The sequence below is a fragment of the Orbicella faveolata genome, unplaced genomic scaffold, assembly GCF_042242905.1.
Source record: "Orbicella faveolata isolate gen_17 unplaced genomic scaffold, um_ofav_v1 contig_14, whole genome shotgun sequence".
Lineage (NCBI taxonomy): Eukaryota > Metazoa > Cnidaria > Anthozoa > Scleractinia > Merulinidae > Orbicella > Orbicella faveolata.
The window spans coordinates 22,832,356-22,854,220 of record NW_028301541.1 but is presented as its reverse complement, the minus strand read 5'-3'; the positions used below and the strand labels follow the sequence as shown (position 1 = coordinate 22,854,220).

The window sequence follows — 21,865 nt, the reverse complement described above, 5'->3', positions numbered from 1 at the left end:
GTGAGCAGGAGGTGACCGGCCATGTAATGATCCTGTAGGGTCTTTCATTATCTCGATGCAAAATTCGATAGCTCACAGTATTGCGTTCAGTAAAATTAAAGTTTAGGGGCATAATTAAACGCTAAATACATTGAGTTGTTTCCGTCGCCGCCAACTTTCTTTAATGCATAGGAAAAACTACTAAACCGACTCACAGATTCTTTGAGGCTATGGTGAAATTCTTATAACGGGCACAGAACTCAGCAAATTATATCGCTTGCACAATCCACAAAAGATCGGAAACCGAAAAAAAAAGAAAAGAACAAAATATAGAACAAAAAACAAAGCAAGAGAACAAAACAAAACAGGTGCCTCACATAGAGGAAAATTACTCATTTTCTCAATCCATTGCCGATAAACAAGGTAAAAATTCTAAAATTTGAAATTTCGACCAAACCGAGATAACTTTCAATTCAAGTGTGTGATATTTCCGCCGGGTGAAAAACCGCAATTTTTGGTGCAGCTTTAATGCCTCGTATATGAAAAAAAAAAACCCAAAAAACGACATAACCGTCTTTATTACCTGCAGCAGTCTGTATCTATTGGCATAAATTACATAGGCGTCGAGAAAAATTGCACTATATAATTAGGTGTTTCAAATGGCACGGCCAGGTTCAAAATGTGTTGGTACTAGCCTAAACTACGAGCTTAGCCCGAAAAAATTTTAAGGGATGATATAGGTAAAAACGGATTTGTGTCAAAACAGTTGTCTGTTTGTTCAGTTGTTGTGACTCTGAACAGTCATACGCCAGAAAACGCAGCAGACACAGTAATTTTTGATGAATCAGTTGCAGAATGGTGCATGGCATTGTCAACGAAAGGGATATCAGTAGACGATATTACCATTTTTATTAAAGTCACCTTCATTATTTTTTTATTTCCAAAGTTCGATGTTTGCATAATTACAGTTGCTATCACTTTTTAAGACAGACGAGCTCAATGACATCCTCTCCACCAATCAACGGCAAGCAGAATTCTGAGGCATGTCTGATGAATTCGTTAGCTGCAAGAAAATTAAAGATAGCGCGTTCAAGAAATCTATTAGCTTGAGGATTAAGTGGTGGGCCCGTTAACAGATAATTTCCTTAACTCTCTGACATTCATCCTCAAATTTACACTTTAAAAGTCAGTGCGACTATGCTTCGCCAGCGTTCTTGGTTGACTGGAATATTTTTCGTGTGTTACTGCATTCCTGGTTCGAGCGCGGGTCTTACTATGCACAACAGCTTACTTAATGGTCATGTGTTTAAGACCTATGTCGGTATTGACTGGCTTTCATGTGCTCAAGAGTGCGACAAAGAAGATATGTGCTTCTCCTACAACTTTTTTTCTTCTGGTGAAATATGCGAGTTAAACAACTCTGGCTTAAAAGACCCGTGCAATAACGCGAATAATAGACTTATCAGCAACACTGGATGGATTTACCACGAAATAGGTGCATTTCAGGTGAATATACAACCCTTCATGCAATTATCACGATTTATTGACCTGATGTGAAATAAATTTTACTTCGTTCAGTCGTATTTTCCTAGCCTTTCTGTTTCTCTTTCGCAAAAGAAGATGAAAAATATGTTCTTGTAACACATCACACAAAATTTTTATTTTTCGGTTTATTTACCTAGCAGGAAAGGTAGCGACAAGTTACTTTCTTACATGAGTGTTTACCAGCTGGTTCATTATTTATTATTAAAATGAAATTCACGTTTTCGTTTTCCATTTAGCACCTGAAAAGACATCATAAAAGAGAGAAATTATTGTTATTGCCTAATAATGATTTGTTAGGAGATTTCTGCTATGATGATTCCGAGGAAAACAGTACGTGTTCGAGATTTTGTTTAATTTTTTTTAAAAAAAATTATTCACAATTCACATGTAGATTAACATGCTTTATTCATTTCAGATGGGGATGATCTGGCAATTTCACTTCTAATTAAAAAAAGCCTGAATTTAATTTACGCTAGGAAGTCGATTCTATTCGCAGTCACACTACGAAGTTGACAATGAACGAGTGTATATGTATCTTTGTAACATTTTATCGGGATTGCGCTGCCGACAGAGCAGTTATAGAGAAGGTCAATGGAAAACGGTTCCGTATAGCGAACATGTGCTTTTTGTTTTTAAAATTATCAGTGCTTTCAACAGAAAAGATATTTCCTTGAGGTATTTCCAATCTAAGGCTAAACTCCAAACTGTCTTGTATTTAGAGTTTATCTGAATTTGAAATTTGGAAGATTTCGAAAGTCGTACGTCAGAAGGTTATCTGTTGACTCGTTTTCTTGGGGTGATGGGTAATGGCAATGACTTTTAAACGATAGTTACGTTCATTTTAGTCTCAACAGCTCAATATTTTAAACTTTTACGGTCTGCGTTTTTCTTTATTCTCTTGGCTTCTTCCATACTACGTTTGTTAAAGCTTCGTTTCGACTTACGCAGCATTTGCGCATTTCCCAGCTCTAAGGGAGACAGAATTTGAAACCTGATATCGCGCGTTGTTTTTATTAAGCGTTCATTGTCACTTTGTATTTTTGTCAATTTTGCTGGTATCCGGATACTTTGATGGCAACTCAAAATTTTAACAAGCAAACTTGATTCACATCCATACTGGCACCCGACAAACTGATAACTTTTTAACTGACACCTAGCACATGGAAATAACTTACAAATAGTTGGATGTTTCATCTCCTATTGAGCTACAATGGTCGACGAGAGTGGTTGAGGCGCGTTAAGAAAGTACGCTTTTCGATAATTAACCTCTTATTCTATTTCATCTGCATCTAGCGTTAATTCTCTGATATCTCCGGGTCCCCAGTTTAATGTTCTGTAGGCGCTGTGATCTGTGCAGTCTAAAAAATGGAAAAATCAACATTGTTGGGGGGAGGGACACTTTTGTCGCTTATTGTAGCTCTTATTTGACTTGCAGGATATGACCCACAGTGAAGAACCTCCAGAAATACCTGTAGAAAGTGAGTGATAAATGTTAGAAATATTTATATTACTGCAAATAAAAGGAGGGGTGGAGTGGATTATTACAAAACGAAACGTGACCTGAATGTTTGCGATTACTCTTGAGGTTTCCTATTTTCAAATGGGTTGGGTTGCCATTTATAATTGGGGTGCATGGGGGTGAGTATGTAGTGGTAGTGCCTTTACAGTAAGGCGGTCGCATCTGCCAGGTATCTGGTGGATGGCCGAACTGTACTGGTCCACACATACACCCCAGCTCGCACGTATGGCTCCAAGTAGTCACCCTGGACATGGTGACGGCCACACCCTGGGCGACGGCATCGGTCTGCCGGCTAAACTACGTGTGGGTAGCCAGATGCCATCGGAGAAGGGATATAAAATCTTCCCATGTTCTGTCTTCCCTGAATGGACAAAACCCAACCCCAGCACAACAGTGGTGGTCTTTCAGGGGTATGGGGCCCTGGTGAGCTGGAAGGGCCAACCCTCCATCCAGTTGATTTTCAATTGGTTACAGAAACGTCCACTATTATTGCTACCGCCACCACCGCACCAGAACAGGTAGGGGAGGAGGAGGTAGAATTTCACTTACCGGATCGTGTCAACAGGAGGCAACGAATGACGCGGCGGCCGATAAATAGGTTGCTCTCCGCAAAAGCCCGGACTAGACTAGCTACATGGACAAACATTCATCAACAAGTGTCTGAGGAGAATTCTGAGAGTATATTGGCCTGAGGTGATTTCCAACAAAGATTTATGGATAAGAACTGGACAAGAGCCTATTGTTACCACGATAAAGAGAAGACGCTGGAAATGGATTGGTCATACACTAAGGAAGGGTGAGAGAAACATAGCGCGCCATGCGATGGATTGGAATCCGCAAGGAACACGGAAACGTGGCAGGCCCACAACCACATGGCGCAGAAGCATACAGAAGGACCTGAAGGAGATCAACATGACCTGGTGCGAAGCCAAAAGAGCGGCTCAGGACCGACAGAAATGGAAAGCAATTGTGGACGCCCTATGTCCCCCACGGGACAAAGAGGACTAGATGAGGATGATGGGTTGCCATTATCAAGCTGCTGTTTTTCAAGTTTGGTTTCAACTGAGATAACGCTTAAAGTTATCATAGGCATTAGCGCAGTTTTCAATTGAGTGTCGTAAAACCAAAACCAAAGTAATCACTCTAGCCAATCACAAAGGACACAGACAATACAGTGAGCCAATCAAAACTCGAAGTAATTACATGTAGCTGACGCGATGCCCGGGAAAACGTGTGCAAGCGAGTCACGATTGGTTTTGGTTTTACTTCTGATTGGATGAAAAATTGGCACGAGTTTTTAAGTCAATCGCGAAGAGTAGTAAGTGCAAAACCATTTATTTTTCGGCACTCAAATGAAATCTTTCTATTAGCGCTTATATAGTAAGACAAATTTTCCTCGCCTTTTGATTGGTTCTTACTTAATATCATCTATTGTAGTACAAACGCATGGATCATATTAAGTCCTTAACATTCATTTGTTTTTGTTTCTTTATCATATACAATGCTACGACTTTTTTTTGGGGGGGGGGGGGGGAGAGGAATGTGGGCTGAAATGATAAAATTATACGTAAGTAACAGGGAGTGGACCGGGATTTATTCCAGAAGGTGGAGAACGTAATCTAGTTACCTTATGTTATAGTAACCAGGACTAAGCGCCGGCAGTCGCAATCGTGGATGAGTCGGTCATTACGCTTTGTGTGGTAAATAATTAACAATAAAAAAGCCATAAATTGACTTCATTTTTTTTGCATTACAGATATTACTGCAGTGTTTACTTGTGATAATGAGATGGAAATGTTTGCTGATGGCGTGAGTCTTGGGAAGGACAATGACTGGACATCATCAACGGAATATATCATACCAGGAAATACCCGAGTTATTTCCGTGTTGGGAATAGACTCGGGTCATCAGTATGGAATACTTGGTTCCTTAAGCAATGGAATGGTAACCAATGCAAGTTGGAAATGTGACGCTGTTGAGTATCCCCAATGGAAATTGCCGGAGTTTGATGACAGCAACTGGTCACCTGCAGTAGAGGTTGCAGAACACGGAGATAACCCCTGGAAAAGTATAACTGGTATAGCCTCAACTGCGAAGTGGATATGGGCAGCTGGCGAGCCGGATAACGTTTATTGTAGATTAAGGTTGTAGTCAGAAAATTTAGCAACAGCTTCAAGGTAAACACATTCCAACAGGACAGACTCAGGTCGATATTTCACAATGAGCCTACGTTGCCAGTGTTTTAGTGAGTGCTGATTGGTCGTGTAGTGGCTTGGCATTATGACGTCCGTATAGTAGAGATTGCATTTTGTTGGCTTCATTTTATTACGAAAAATGTTTCGCATAGCCTTGTGTAAATATTGGCAGAGGAATCTACTTATGTAAGCCCTGGACTGTGGCTCGGTTGGCGTGAAATTCACCCAAGCTTGGCTACATAAATACACGCTTTGTGCTTTATTTAACTACAGTACGATCACCTCGTGAAGTTCCCACCCTCGATCTGTTAAAACTCTCTCTTCTTTTCCTGCATAAGCTTTCTAATAGAAGCAGACGATACTAATCAAGGGTAGTGGTTGAGGACGCTACATTACGTTTAGTTGTATCGCTGATAAATCACATTTATAAGCCTTGGACTTTTCTCTCATTTTGTGAACTCAGACTACGAGACACACTCATATATTATGCCGCCATTTCATGGCGTGTTCAAACCTTTTTAAAAGTAAAAAGGGCGGATTAAAAAAGAATCTTTACTAAGGAGTTTTAGATGGAGTTCGATTACTATAGAGACTGCAATTATGTAAAAAAATGTTCAATGTATAGTTAAGGCTTGTTTTCACAGTTTGTTGTAACAAGCTTATTGCAAACTGCAGCAACAGCAGAATATTTATGCTCTTTGTACTTTGCTGTCGCAAATAGTAAGTTGCGAAATTTTGTGATAACTTGTTTAAAAAAGAATCGTAAATGCAGCTGACTAGCTGTTTGACAAGCTAGTACTGTTGTGCAGAACCGTCTTTGTGTTTCGTTATATCAGCTGTCAAGACGATCAGAAGACCGGCAAAAGAAGTTGTGAGTAAACATATGAAGCGTGATTTGTCTTAACTTGCTGAGTTACAGATGAAACTTATGTTATGTTATAAAAGCGCCCGCCCTTCAGATACGGCCAACATTACTGCGCTGAAAAATAGCTCAGACAAGTTCAGATACACTGCCTAGATTTTACAGAATTGGTAGGCAAAATAAACAATTATCAATTTATTAGTGTCATTGGTGGGAAGAGATTGCCCTCGGTATGCGAGCCAGGGGTTCATAAATAAAACGCATAACAAAGATAACAATAAAACAAGGGAAAGAACAGTTAAATATCAGTCAAATAGAAAAAATTATAAATAAAAGTTTAATAGTGCACTTTTATTTACACTAATAAGAAAATTCGACTCGCTCTCCAAACCAATCAGATTGGAATATGTACTAGATACCACCTTCCCACTCTGATTGAAATAAAAGTATTAAAAAATAAGTATTTAATTAAACTTCTTACTTCGTATTAATGTTTGTTAGAGCATGGAGGTTAAGCAAGTTCTCGCTTTCATTCTGTTTCAACTGATGATAAATATCGTCGTTTTCGTAGTCGAAGGAAATTCTCAATCTTTGCGTTCAGCATATTTTCTAACACAAGAAAATAAACGACTACCGGATCACGTTGTGAAGCGTTTCAAGTCTTCCAGTTTAATTTCGTGCAGTCAGTCATGTTTACAAAACGCTTGGTGTACTTCTGCAAACTTTGTGATGTCTTCAAAGAATGGCAAAGGAACTTGTGAACTGAACAAACACGAGAGGTCTCTCTTCGACGTAAACAGCAATCTTCATGATCAGCAAGGTGTTATTTTCACAATGATCCTGAAGGTAATTTTGAAACATAATTTTTCTTGTTTTCGTTGGGTTGAAATAAGACGAGTGGATATTTGGTAAGCAGGGGCAATACAGGTTGCACACGAACGTTTCAGCAGAGTCTTTCCGATCCCACGTTGTGGGAAGCAGGGGACAGCATGGTTTTGAGAGCGTTTGCCCCCTATATGCAAGAAATGTGGCCCAGGTTTAAATCTTGGTTCTAGCGTCCGTATGCGGGTTGTGTCTGTGGTTGTGTTTGTGGTTTTCCACACTGCAAATTTTACAACGAATTCATAAGAGCTCCTCAGTGTTTCGTATTAAAGAAATTATCATTTTTTGTTACATTTTTATTTTGTATACCTTCTGAAGATATTTCTAGACGAACTTTCTATGCTTTAGCTGCACGATATAATTTGCAATATCTGACTGAAGATAATTTTAACTTGCAGGAGAACCTGCCGTACGACAGTGAAACTACTAAACCTCCAAGGCGAAAAAAAGGTGAGTGGCTAATGAGAGTAATATTTGCAAGATAAGCCCTAACCCAGTCAAACCTCTCTAAAATGGCCACCTTTGGAACAGATGAAAATGACCATTTTCGAGAGGTGGGGAGGTAGGAGTGTAACATGAAACCTGTCTTTGAAACCTGTTTTTGTATCTAAAAAAATGCTTACTGTAGCATAGAAATACCTAACACAATCAAAATATATCAATAAAACAGAAACCAAACAGAAACAGAGACCAACGACGTGCGCTACGGATCAAGTTTCGTAACCTTTTACAATATAACCTGGGGTTTGGTAAACACCATTATTTTGTAACTGGTCGTTTTGGAGAGAGGTTACGTTGTGGAGAGATTTTGGGACGCGCTTTAGTGGCCGTTTCCGTTGTGGAGGGGTGACCATTGCAGAGAGGTTAAAATAAGAGTGAATATATGGACCGTCCGCCGGGACGAAAAAAAGTGGCCGCTGTAGAGAGGTGGCTGTTAGTGGAGGTTCGACTGTACAGTACATGACGGGACGCACTGAGCTTCTACTGTAAGTACCGCAGAGAAATGGTAGGAAATTTTCCTAGCATTCCTTACATACTCTCACTAGGGTTTTCGTCTTGCGGCCAGTGAAGCGTCATAATCTCTTTCAGTGACATGTCGATGATATGAAATGAAAAATAAACCAGAAAGGGCCGATGGAACATGAGAGAAACTTTAAAATGAAGTCACGATATTAATAGTGCTTTAAAAGTAAATAGCGTGTTCGAATCAGTCCCGATGCTTTCAAATGATGGCGGACTCCACCGACGCCAATAATCTGGAACAAAACAAGGTCATTATATATCGGATCACGTCTAAACACACGTGAAGACTTGAGCAGGAAAAAAACGTGAGGGGACAAAACCGGGAAATGCCGATAAATCAAGTAATCCCGCAATGATGAACGAATTACACAACATGAACCTTCCTCTACTTCTCCCCCTAAACCAAGTTTAGATCTACGAAGTGAACTTAAAGATACCAAAGTGCCTACGAATGGATGTTGAGCGCGGCGAGCAGACGTAAATGTCTTGTTTACCCAATGAAAGCCATCACAATAAACTCTGAGCTTGCATCGAGATGCTTGTCCGGGCGTAAAGGAGCGTTTGATTAATCAATCTAAAACAGATCTTAGGAGTATGTCGTTGGCAGTAGGAGCCACATGCAGTATTATCATGCTCGGCAATTGAAGTTATTGTGCAGAAAATATCGCACAATTACACAGCCTAGGGCAAAAAAAAAAAAAAGCGCGAGTAGAAACTTAGTACATAGAGCTAAGATAGATTGTCAGTGCTTTAGGTAACCATGCACGGCTACCAATAACTTGGCCAATCGCTTGGCCAATGGCTCGTACACGCAACGAATCGTAAAAGTCTCGCGTGTTTTCGCGTGTTCAGAAATGCGCCACACTCTCGATTTCGATGTTAGCATCTCAAACTATGCTTACTAAACTTTTAAAGATGCTACTTTTAGCCCTCCCTCAAATCTACACACGTGTATTTTACTTGTGGAAAACTATCGATTTGCACAGTGTTTAGGTTGGAGATTCTCGCTCATATCAACTTTCGTTTTTCTCATAAGTTCTAACATTTTAAAGACCCTAGTTTTAGCCCTCCCTCAAATCTACACACGTGTATTTCACTTCTGGAAGTCTATCGATTTGGACAGTGCTTGGGTAAAGATTCTCGCTCTTATCAACTTTCTTTTCTCTCGTAAGTTCTCGCGCGTTTAGAGATACGCTACACTCGCGTTTTAGGTGCGAGGATCCCAAACAATACTTACCTAACCTTTTAACGATGCTACTTTTAGCCCTCTCCCGAATCTACACAGGTGTATCTCACTTGTGGAAGTCTTTCGATTTGGACTCACGTTTTAAGTGCGGGTATAGCAACCAGTGCTTACCTTACGTTTTAAAGATGCAACTTTTAGCCCTCCCCCAAATCTACCCACGTGTATTTATTTTGTGGATGTCCATCGATTTGGACAGCGTTTGGGTTGGGTATTCTCGCCCATATCAACTTTCTTTTCTCTCGTAAGTTCTCACGCGTTTAGAGATGCGCCACACTCGCGGTTTTGGTGTCTGGATCTCAAACTATGCTTACTGGACTTTTTAAATACACACGTGTATTTCACTCATGGTAGTCTGTCGCTCTGAACAATGTTGGAGATTCTCGCCCATTTATATTTTTTTCTGTCGCGTGTTTTTGTGAATTTAGAGATGCACTGCACTCGCGATGTCGGTGTCGGCATTTCAAACTACGCTTAGTGGACGTTTTGAAGATGCTAGATCTGGCCCTTTCTTAAATCAACACAATTGTATTTCACTTGTATAAGTCTATCGATTTAGAGAGTGGTTCAGTTCAAGATTCTGGCCCATATAAACTTTCTTTTCTCTCGTACGTTTTCCCGCATTTAGAGATGCGCCACACTCGCGTTTTAGTTGCAAGGATCCCAAGTAATGCTTATCAAACTTTTTAAAGATGCTACTTAAAGCCTTTCACTCAAATCTGCACACGTGTATTTCACTTCTGGAAGTCTATCGATTTGCACAGTGCTTGGGTACGAGATTCTCGCCCATATTAACTTTCTTTTCTCTAGTAAGTTCTCGCGCGTTTAGAGATGAGCCACACTCGCGGTTTTGGTGTTGGCACATCAAACTATGCTCATTGGATTTTTTAGAGATGCTAGATTTGGCCCTTTTTCAAATCTACACACGTGTATTTCACTTGTGGTAGTTTGTCGCTTTGGACAGTGTTTAATTTGGAGATTCTCGCCCATATAAACTTTCTTTTCTCTTGTAAGTTCTCGCGCGCTTAGAGATGCGCCACACTCGCGTTTTATGTGCGGGGATCCCAATCAATGCTTACCTAACTTTTAAAAGATGCTATTTTTAGCCCTCCCTCAAATCTACACACGTGTGTTTTACTTGTGGAAGTCTATGCATTCGGACAGTTTTTGGGTTGGAAATTCTCGCCCATGACAACTTTGTTTTCTCTCGTAGGCTCTCGCGCGTTTAGAGATGCGACACCCTCGGTTTTAAGTGCAGGAATCCCAGCCAATGCTAACCTAACTTTTTAAAGATGCTTCTTTTAGCCCTCTTCCAAATCTACAGACGTGTATTTTACTTGTGGAAGTCTATCGATTTGGACAGTGCTTGGGTACGAGATTCTCGCCCTTATTAACTTTCTTTTCTCTAGTAAGCTCTCGTGCGTTTAGAGATGCGTCACACTCGGGGTTTTCGTGACGGCATCTCAAACTATGCTTATTGGGCTTTTTAAAGATGCTAGATTTGGCCCTTTCTCAAATCTACAAACTTGCATTTCCCTTGTGGAAGTCTGTCACTTTGGACAATGCTTGGGTTGAAGATTCTCGCCTATTTATATATTTTTTCTCTCGCGTGTTTTCGCGCGTTCAAAGATGCGCCACACTCTCGAATTCGATGTCAGCATCTCAAACTATCCTTACTGGACTTTTTAAAGTTGCTAGTTTTGGCCCTTCCTAAAATCTACACACGTGTATTTTACTTATGGAAGTCTATCGATTTAGAGAGTGTTTGGGTTAGAGATTCTCGCCCATATCAACTTTCTTTTCTGTCGTAAGTTCTCGCGCGTTTAGAGATGCGCCACACTCGCGTTTTAGGTGCGGGATCCCAACTAATGGTTATCTAACTTTTTAAAAATGTTACTTTTAGCTGTGTTTTATATCTACACACTTGTATTTTACTTGTTGAAGTCTATCAATTTGGACAGAGTTTAGGTTGGATATTGTTCCCCATATCAACTTTCTTTTCTCTCGTAAGTTCTCACCCGTTTAGAGATGCGCCACACTCGCGTTTTATGTGCGGGGATCCAAACCAATGCTTACCTAACTTTTTAAAGATGCTATTTTTAGACCTCTCTCAAATCTACCTACGTGTATTTCACTTATGGAAGTATATCGATTTGGAAAGTGTTTAGGTTGGAGATTCTCGCCCATATCAACTTTCTTTTCTCTTGTAAGTTCTCGCGCGTTTAGAGATGCGCCACAATCGCGTTTTAGGTGCAGGGATCCCAACCAATGCTTACCTAACTTTTTAGAAATGCTACTTATAGCCCTCCCCCAAATCTAAACACCTGTGTGTCACTTGTAGAAGTCTCTTGATTTGGACAGTTCTTGGGTAAGAGATTCTCGTTTATATTAACTTTCTTTTCCCTAGTAAGTTCTCGCGAGTTTAGCGATGCGCCACACTCGCGGTTCTGGTGTCGGGATTTTAAACTATGCTTACTGGACTTTTTAAAGATGCTAGATTTGGCCCTTTCTCAAATCTACACACGTGTATTTTACTTGCGGAAGTCTGTCGCTTTGGACAATGCCTGGGTTAAAGATTTTCGTCATTTATATCTTTTTTCACTCGCGTGTTTTCGCGCGTTTAGCAATGCGGAAAACTCGAGATTTTGTTGTGAGTATCCCAACTTATGCTTACCGCCCTCCCCAAATCTACACACGTGTATTTCACTTGTGGAAGTGTATCGATTTAAACAGTCCTCAAAGTCGCCAAGACTGGGCTACGCGCAACGTGATTTTGACCAGCTTTTGGTCGATTTCCAGGAACTTGGGCGATAATTCCGAATCCTAGGGACTGTAAACTAATTTGGCAAGACTTTGGTTTTCAGTGAAATGGACAGAAGAAAAATCTCTAAACGTTTGATTATGAGCAGTCTGGCGGAAATATAGGCCCTCTTTAACTCATTTAGTGACTAGAAATTCGCCGAGACCGGGGTACGCGTTGCGTGATTTTGACCAACTTTAGGTCGATTTCAAGGAACTTGGGCAATATTTCCGAGTCTCGGGGAATCTAAACTTATTCGAGAAGATTTTGGTTTTGAGTAAAATGGACAAAGGAAAAACTTTTGAACGCTTGGTTATGAGTATTCTGGGCGAAATATCATGAGCCACTTATTGACTAGAAAGTCGTCGAGACTGGGCTACGCGCAGCGTGATTTTGACCAACTTTGGGTCGATTTCCAGGAACTTGGTCGATATTTCCGAGTGCCAGGGACTCCAATCTAATTCGAAAAGACTAACTTTCTGTGGAATGGACAAAGGAAAAATTTTTGAACCCTTTTTTATGAGTAGTCTGGCCGAAATATAGCCCCTCTTTAACTAACTTAGTGACTAAAAAGTCGCCGAGACCGGGCTACGCACAGCGTTATTTTTGACAAATTTTAGGTCGATTTCCAGGAACTTGGGCGATAATTCTCAGTCCTAGGGACTCTAAACTAATTCGTAAAGGGTTCGGTTTTTAATAAAATGAACAGAAAAAAACATTTTTGAACGCAGTATGAGCAGTCTGGTCTTGATATTAACTCACTTAGTGACTGTGACTAAAAAGTCGCCGAGACCGGGGTACGCGCAGCGTGATTTTGACCAGCTTTATGTCGAATTAGAGTGCCTGGGACTCGGAAATATCGCCCAAAAATCCTGGAAATCAACCCAAAGTTGGTCAAAAGAACAGTGCGCCTAGCCCGGTCTCGGCGAGTTTTTAGTCATTTAAATAAGTGAGTTAAAGAGGGCCTATATTTCAGTCAGACTGCTCATAACCAAGCGCTTAAAAAATTTTCCTCTGTCCATTTCACTGAAAACCAAAGTCTTTTCGAATTAGTTTAGAGTCCCTGGGACTCGGAGATATCGCCCAAAATCCTGGAAATCAACCCAAAGTTGGTCAAAAGAACAGTGCGCCTAGCCCGGTCTCGGCGAGTTTTTAGTCATTTAAATAAGTGAGTTAAAGAGGGCCTATATTTTAGTCAGACTGCTCATAACCAAGCGCTTAAAACATTTTCCTCTGTCGATTTCACTGAAAACCAAAGTCTTTTCGAATTAGTTTAGAGTCCCTGGGACTCGGAAATATCGCCCAAGTTCCTGGAAATCGACCCAAAGTTGGTCAAAATCACGCTTTGCGTAACCCAGTCCCGGCGACTTTCGAGTCACTAAGTGGCTATATTTCGGCCAGACTGCTTATAACCAAGCGTTAAAAAATTTTTCCTCCGTCCATTTCACTGAAAACCAAAGTCTTCTCGAGTTAGTTCTCGAGTTAGTTAGAGTTTCTAGTCACTAAGTGAGTTAAAGAGAGGCTATATGTAGATTTGGGAGAGGGCTATAAATCGCATCTTTAAAAAGTTTGGTAAGCATTGTTTGGGATCCCCGCACCTAAAACACAAGTGCGGCGTATCTCTAAACGCGCGAGAACTTACGAGAGAAAACAAAGTTGATATGGGCAAGAATGTCTAACCTAAACACTGTCTAAATCAATAGACTTCCACAAGTAAAATGCACGTTTGTAGATTAGAGAAAGGGCCAAATCTGTCACCTTCGAAAAGCCCAGTAAGCATAGTTTGGGAAGCCGATACCGAAAACGCGAGTGTGGCGCATCTCTAAACCTGCGAAAACACGTGAGACAAAAAAAAAAAAAATTGGTTAGAATCTCCAACCCAAGCATTGTCCATAGCAAGAGACTACCACAAGTAAAATACACGTGTGTAGATTTGAGAAATGGCCAAATCTAGCATCTGCCAAAAGTCCAGTAAGCATAGTGTGAGATGCAGACACCGAAATTGCGAGTGTGACGCATCTCTAAACGCGCGAAAACACGCGAGAGGGAAAAATATAAATAGGCGAGAATCTCCAACCCAAGCATTGTCCAAAGCGACAAACTACTACAAGTGAAATACACGTGTATAGATTTGAGAAAGGGCCTAATCTAGCATCTTTAAAAAGTCCAGTAAGCATAGTTTAAAATCCCGACACCAGAACCGCGAGTGTGGCGCATCGCTAAACTCGCGAGAACTTACTAGGGAAAAGAAAGTTAATATAAACGAGAATCTCTTACCCAAGAACTGTCCAAATCAAGAGACTTCTACAAGTGACACACAGGTGTTTAGATTTGGGGGAGGGCTATAAGTAGCATTTCTAAAAAGTTAGGTAAGCATTGGTTGGGATCCCTGCACCTAAAACGCGATTGTGGCGCATCTCTAAACGCGCGAGAACTTACAAGAGAAAAGAAAGTTGATATGGGCGAGAATCTCCAACCTAAACACTTTCCAAATCGATATACTTCCATAAGTGAAATACACGTAGGTAGATTTGAGAGAGGTCTAAAAATAGCATCTTTAAAAAGTTAGGTAAGCATTGGTTTGGATCCCCGCACATAAGCGTAGTTTGAGATGCCGAGACCAAAACCGCGAGTGTGGCGCATCTCTAAACGCGCGAGAACTTACGAAAGAAAAGAAAGTTGATATGCGCGAGAATCTCCAACTCAAACACTCTCCAAGTCGATAGCCTTTCACAAGTGAAATACAGGTGTGTAGATTAGAGAAGGGCCAAGTCTAGCATCTTTAAAAAGTCCAGTAAGCATAGTTTGAGATGCCGAGACCGAAATCGCGATTGAGGCGCATCTCTAAACGCACGAAAACACACGAGAGAGAAAAAAATATAAATGGTCGAGAATCTCCAACCCAAACAATGTCCAAATCGATAGACTTTCGCGAGTGAAATACAGGTGTGTAGATTTGAGAAAGACCAAATCTAGCATCTTTAAAAAGTCCAGTAAGCATAGTTGGAGATCCCGACACCAAAACCGCGAGTGTGGCGCATCTCTAAACGCGCGAGAACTTACTAGAGAAAAGAAAGTTGATATAGGCGAGAATTTCTCACCCAAGCAGTGTCCAAATCGATAGACTTCTACAAGTGAAATACACGTGTGTAGATTTGGGGGAGGGCTAAAAGTACCATCTTTAAAAAGTAAGGTAAGCATTGGTTGGGATCCCCGCAGCTAAAACGCGAGTGTGACACATCCCTAAACGCGCGAGACTTTGCGAGAGAAAGGAAAGTTGATATGGGCGAGAATCTGCAACCCAAACACTGTCCAAGTCGATAGACTTTCACAATTGAAATACGGGTGTGTAGATTTAAGAAAGGGCCAAATCTAGCATCTTTAAAAAGTCCAGTAAGCATAGTTTGAGATCCCGGCACGAAAACCGCGAGTGTGGCACCTCTCTACACGCGCGAGAACTTACGAGAGAAAAGAAAGTTGATATGGGAGAGAATGTCTTACCCAAGCACTGTCCAAATCGATAGACTTCCACAAGGGAAATACCTGTGGGTAGATTTGGGGGAGGGCTAAAAGTAGCATCTTTAAAAAGTAAGGTAAGCATTGATTGGGATTTCCGCACCTAAAACGCGAGTGTGGCGCATCTCTAAACGCGCGAGAACTTACGAGAGAAACAAAAGTTGATATGGGCGAGAATCTCTAGCCCAAACACTATTTAAATCGATAGACTTTTACAAGTAAAACACACGTGTGTAGATTTGGGGGAGGACTAAAGATAGCATCTTTAAAAAGTTAGATAAGCATTGGTTGGGATTCTTGCACCTAAAACGCGAGTGTGGTGCATCTCTAAACGCGCGGAACTTTCGAGGGAAAAGAAAGTTGATAGGGGCGAGGATCTCTCAACCAAGCACTGTCCAAATCGATAGACTTCCACAAGTAAAATACACGTGTGTAGATTTGGGGGAGGGCTAAAAGTAGCATCTTTAAAAAGTTAGGTAAGCATTGGTTGGGATCTTCGAACCTAGTTTGCGAGTGTGGCGCATCTCGAAACGCTCGAGAACTTACGAGAGAAAAGAAAGTTGATATGGGCGAAATTCTCCAACCCAAACACTGTTCAAATCGATATATTTCCACAAGGGCAATGCACGTGTGTAGATTTGGAGGAGGGCTAAAAGTAGCATCTTTAAAAAGTTAGGTAAGCATTGGTTGGGATCTTCGAACCTAGTTTGCGAGTGTGGCGCATCTCGAAACGCTCGAGAACTTACGAGAGAAAAGAAAGTTGATATGGGCGAAATTCTCCAACCCAAACACTGTTCAAATCGATATATTTCCACAAGGGCAATGCACGTGTGTAGATTTGGAGGAGGGCTAAAAGTAGCATCTTTAAAAAGTTAGGTAATTATTGGTTGGGATTCCTGCACCTAAAACGCGAGTGTGGCGCATCTCTAAACGCGCGAGAACTTACGAGAGAAAAGAAAGTTGATATGGGCGAGAATCTCTCATCTAACGAGGGGACGCAAATGACTTCTACTGTAAGTACCTCTTCCCGGCGATTTCTTTTTTGGTTAAATCTATGAAAACAGGGCTGTGTTCCTAGAAGGCTGTGGGTGTAATTCGTAAAAACACTGAGTTCTCATAAATCGTTCAGAAATTCTTCGTTGCAGTTTAAATTTATGTTGCTGGCACATGGGTGGTCACTTTTTATTTAGACCGTGATGTAAGATACCTTAAACTATTTTTACTGTTCATGATCCACTGCTACGTTAGTCTTATTTATAAATATTTAACTGCTTTGGTCGAGTTTTCAATTTCAAGGTGATTAAACGTTCTTTTTAAGCGTTCCTGTTAAAAATGATGCAAAGTTGTCAATTTTAGTGATTTCAATTTGAAGAAAAGTTCCTGTTAGTACCATCTTGTTACTTGATGAAAATTTTGCTGGGTTTGTTTTACCAGGGCGCTTCATGACGCCTCCTGGAATAAGCTATACCTTCCCTAGTTGAATCGTCATCAGTTTATCGTACGTTATTCAGGTTATTGATTGGAAAAATATTTATACTTTTCAACCTTAGTTCCTCTATTTTCAGGGGATGGGGGTGGGCTCACTTTTTTCAGAGGTTGTTATTTACGGACTTTTACGATTCGTTGCGTGTACGAGCCATTGGCCAAGCCATTGGTAGCCGTGCATGGTCACCTAAAGCTCTGACAATCTATCTTAGCTCCATGTACTAAGTCTCTCCTAGCGCTTTTTTTTGTTTTTTGTTTTTTTGTCTGTGTAATTGTGCGATATTTTCTACCCAATAACTTCAATTGCCGAGCATGATAATACTGCACGTGGCTCCCACTGCCAACGACATACTCAGACAAGTATTCCAGATGATCTGGGTTTTTATTCCTTAAGATCTGTTTTAGAGTGATTAATCAAACGCTCCTTTACGCCTGGACAAGCATCTCGATGCAAACTCAGAGTTTATTGTGATGGCTTTCATTGGGTAAACAAGACATTTACGTCTGCTCGCCACGCTCAACATCCATTCGTAGGCACTTTGGTATCTTTAAGTTCAGTTCGTAGATCTAAACTTGGTTCAGGGGGGGAAGGAGAAGAAGGTTAATGTTGTGTTATTCGTTCATCATTGCGGGATTACTTGATTTATCGGCATTTCCCGGTTTTGTCCGCTCACTTTTTTTTCCTGCCCAAGTCTTTCTTCACGCGTGTTTAGACGTGATCCGATATATAATGACCTTGTTTTGTTCCAGATTATTGGCGTCAGTGGAGTCAGCCATCGTTTGAAAGCATCGGGACTGACTCGAACTCACCATTTACTTTTAAAGCACTATTAATATCGTGATTTCATTTTAAAGCTTCCCCCATGTTCCATCGGCCCTTTCTGGTTTATTTTTCATTTCATATCATCGACATGTCACTAAAACACATTATGACGCTTCACTGGCCGCAAGATGAAGAACCCTAGTGAGAGTATGTAAGAAACGCTATGAAAATTTCCTACCATTTCTCTGCGGTACTTGCAGTAGAAGCCACGTGCGTCCCGTCATGATTCTCACGTCAGCAACCACCCTCGGTACCAGAAGTGCCCAGTTGAGACAAATGTGTGGCTATAATGTAATGCTTGTATGTGGTTGGCTGGGGCCTGTTCAAGAGTGCGCTCAGAGAGGCGTCCAATAGACCCTTTTCGTATTCTCGGTAGAAGCTAATGCGGGGAGTCTTTTCAAATGCAAATGACATTAATGTCTTTTTAATGATATCCTTCCGCATGAGCCTCCATGCCTTCCAATCCAAAACCGATAATACAAAACTGGGCTACTGAGCCTCTTTTTTTTTACTACTTTGCCATCTTAACAATTAGAGGGAGGGGCGAATAAGGGGAGAATGACAATGCAAGTATGATTTATCACGCTTTTCGAGAGTTTGCTCAGTTCTTGTTTCGTCTCACATGAAATGAAAAACGTCGTTACAATAATGACTTTTTCCATCCCAGATTTCACCGCAACATTTACTTGTCGAGACTCCATGGAACTGTTTGCTGATGGGATAAGCCTAGGAAAAGACAAGGGGGGGTGGAGGACGGCCACAGATTTCGTCATACCAGGCAATACCAAAATTATTACAGTGGAAGCGAAGAGCTCTCATTATCATCCAGGGATACTCGGTTCCTTCAGCAATGGACTGGTAACTAACTCGAACTGGAAATGCAGCGAACGCTCTCATCTCAGATGGAATTCACCTGATTTTGATGACAGCAGTTGGCCAGCGGCATGGGAAGTTCAAAGACACGGTGATGGGCCTGGGGGATACATAGCTGGTATCGACCGGACCGCGAAGTGGATATGGACATTTAGACAGAGACTTGGTAGCTGTTATTGCAGACTAAATCTGCAGTAAATCCCTCATTAAAAATTAGAGGTCAAGGGTACATGCCGTTATTTTCATAAATGTTTATTTCACGGCCATTGTTATATAGCTGAAATTTTACCTCAACAGCGCGCACTCGCATTGACTTCGTCAGGGTCACATGACATCTAACAAAAATCTGTTTCCCGCCAAAAGTCTCTGAGCGGGTATAACTTACAAAATTTATGCCGCTAAATAACAACAAACAACAACAACATCTTATCTTTATTTCTCAATATTATAACATGATTAATTAGTTTATCTAATATATATGTATAGCATATTTTAGATGAGCTAGGTAACTGTGATAATCTTGTTTGAATGGGACTAGTGGAAGCTACATGAACAGTTAGGTTTTCGAGCAGTGCCAATCGTGGTAAGTGTTCAGCGGAGGGGCCCGGGGGACCCGAGCCCCCTCCCCCCTATTTTGGGTAAAAAAGGATAAATAACAGAAGGAGGAAAAGCCAGCAGGGCAATCAAAACAAAACCGCCTCCCCTTTAGTTCAAGGGCTGGATCCGCCATCGGTGTTGACCGACCATTGCTACTTTTACATATATTGGAGCTACTAATTCATGACTTAAAGAAGACGTCCTTTTTTTCCTGTCAGAAGCATAGGCTTACTCCGAGAAATAATCCCAAACTCCTCTCAAGCTAGGTGTCGAACAGAAGCCCTTTTGTTGAGCATGCTATATAACAAATCAGATAATTTCGCTCGTTTCCTCTCGAATGTCAATGTTCTTAGCAAACAAAACTAATTGTTACCCTCGGCACCAGTCAAAGGAAAGAATATCATTATATTGAGTACAAAATGAATTCGTGTCAATATCTCTTCTTTCAGTCTTGTCACCCGCAGAGTACAAAATTACTCAGTTGAATTGTTAAATGTAACATCTGTTAAATGAACCAAACGAATAAGTCAAATCACGATTTAGTGAATTTAAGCCTGATGTTGTTCACAGATCTCAAGAAGGTTAACTGCTACGAATACAGGGTTTTTCAAATATTTGGAGCGCGAAGCCTTGCGCTGAATTTTTTAACTAGAACTATACATTAAACGGGCAAATTTGATGGCGAACTCAGATATAAAACTTCCTACCTTTCTTGAAGAAAATGCATGCATGTTAAATTGAACTGATTAGCAATCAGATAAAATACAATGTTATTCGACTGACAAAATTACTTCATTGTGATTGGCTGTGAGTAGGCCAGTTTAATCGTTAATAATTATTTCGCTCTGTAGTGTAAATTAACGCTCGCGCGTTCGTAATTTTCCTAGTCATATAATGAGTAATCGTATGAAAGTTCGAGTAATTAAGATTTACACTACTTATGATATTTGAAAATTCTTTCAAATTACACTCGCCTAAAGGCTTGTGCATTTTTAAGACAATTTTCAAATATCATTCGTGGGGAGGGAGGGAGGGGGGGTTAATCTGAATCTTGAATCTGACGCCCTCTGGTCAAGCAAATATACTGCATGCAAAAGAAGGTCAGTGAAGGGTTATTTTATCTCACCTCGCTCAAACGGATATCTTTTACTGTGAAAAGCAAGACTCAATTGAACATACTTTTACTAACTGCCAATTTGCAAAGACGATCATAAACAATGTAATAAACTGGGTTTAATGCTACTAACAAGACAAAACTTACTCCACCAACTGAAGAAAACTGTTTGGTATCATATCTGGCCCATCTGAAGAAGAAAAATTAAATGTAAGTAATGTGTTGTAAATAGTTAACTAATCAGTATGAGACATATGTAGGTAATGTAATGTGGTTCTGTGGGAACAGATGTAACAAATATTAGAGACAAATAGAAGTAATGCTAGAGCAGGAAACAAAAGTAAGTGACATTTTTTAAGTGGTATATGAGATAACTATAAGTGATAGGTTAAGTCTGCATACGAGCCAAGTGACCCATCAGACCGGAGCTTATCTCTGGTTTCTGTAGCATGAAGCGACTAGGAGTATTTCAAACTCCCCTCTGGATGGGAGGCTAGTCCATCGCAGGGTTACCCCCAGCATTAGGCTCGCCGGTACCCATTTCTACACCTGGGTGGAGCTGAGAGAGGCACTGTAAGAGTAGTGTCTTGCCCAAGACTACAATGCAATGTCCCCAGCCAGGGCTCGAACCCGGGTTACTCGATCCGGAGACGTCGAAGTCGAGCGCACTAACCTTGAGGCCACCGCGCCTCCAGACTATAAGTAACGGTATTACAGAATAAATAAAATAAAAATGAAATTAAAAAAACTCACCTAGCTCACAGGAAATCCATATAATAAACCGTAAAACAACTAGTAAAAAGAAAACTTGTAAATACATAGAAATTTATTATTTGTGTCTGTTGTGGTTATGAAGCAATTCAGATAGTCTTTCTTTTTTTCGTTGGAATATTAAACTTTAAATCTCAATTAAGGAAAGAAATTAAATAAGATGTGTTGCTGTACTTTACGCCCTCTTTATTTTCATCCCTTTTGCAAATTTTCCGAGTGTACGGAAATACTACTTTGTAGTGTGTCAGCTTATCTACAATGCTATCAAATTCTGTCATGCGACTTACACTTAATTTTGTGATCTAAGTTTCAATCGGAAAACTCGAGATTTTGTTGTGAGTATCCCAACTTATGCTTACCGCCCTCCCCAAATCTACACACGTGTATTTCACTTGTGGAAGTGTATCGATTTAAACAGTCCTCAAAGTCGCCAAGACTGGGCTACGCGCAACGTGATTTTGACCAGCTTTTGGTCGATTTCCAGGAACTTGGGCGATAATTCCGAATCCTAGGGACTGTAAACTAATTTGGCAAGACTTTGGTTTTCAGTGAAATGGACAGAAGAAAAATCTCTAAACGTTTGATTATGAGCAGTCTGGCGGAAATATAGGCCCTCTTTAACTCATTTAGTGACTAGA

At 40.7% G+C, this 21,865-nt stretch overlaps 2 protein-coding genes across 2 annotated transcripts; both read left to right on the top strand.

The window, feature by feature from the left end:
* The first annotated feature begins 445 nt into the window (after positions 1–445).
* On the top strand, positions 446–6,142 carry LOC149114541 (uncharacterized). The gene is made up of 3 exons (XM_089287143.1): positions 446–1,485; positions 2,960–3,002; positions 4,800–6,142. Exons 1-3 carry the CDS (start codon positions 1,177–1,179, stop codon positions 5,192–5,194), a joined length of 747 nt encoding a protein of 248 aa, XP_089143269.1. The 5' UTR covers positions 446–1,176; the 3' UTR covers positions 5,195–6,142.
* Positions 6,143–6,587: 445 nt separating this feature from the next.
* On the top strand, positions 6,588–20,369 carry LOC110062175 (uncharacterized). The gene is made up of 3 exons (XM_020769035.2): positions 6,588–6,946; positions 7,381–7,432; positions 18,540–20,369. Exons 1-3 carry the CDS (start codon positions 6,605–6,607, stop codon positions 18,941–18,943), a joined length of 798 nt encoding a protein of 265 aa, XP_020624694.2. The 5' UTR covers positions 6,588–6,604; the 3' UTR covers positions 18,944–20,369.
* The last annotated feature ends 1,496 nt before the right edge of the window (positions 20,370–21,865 follow it).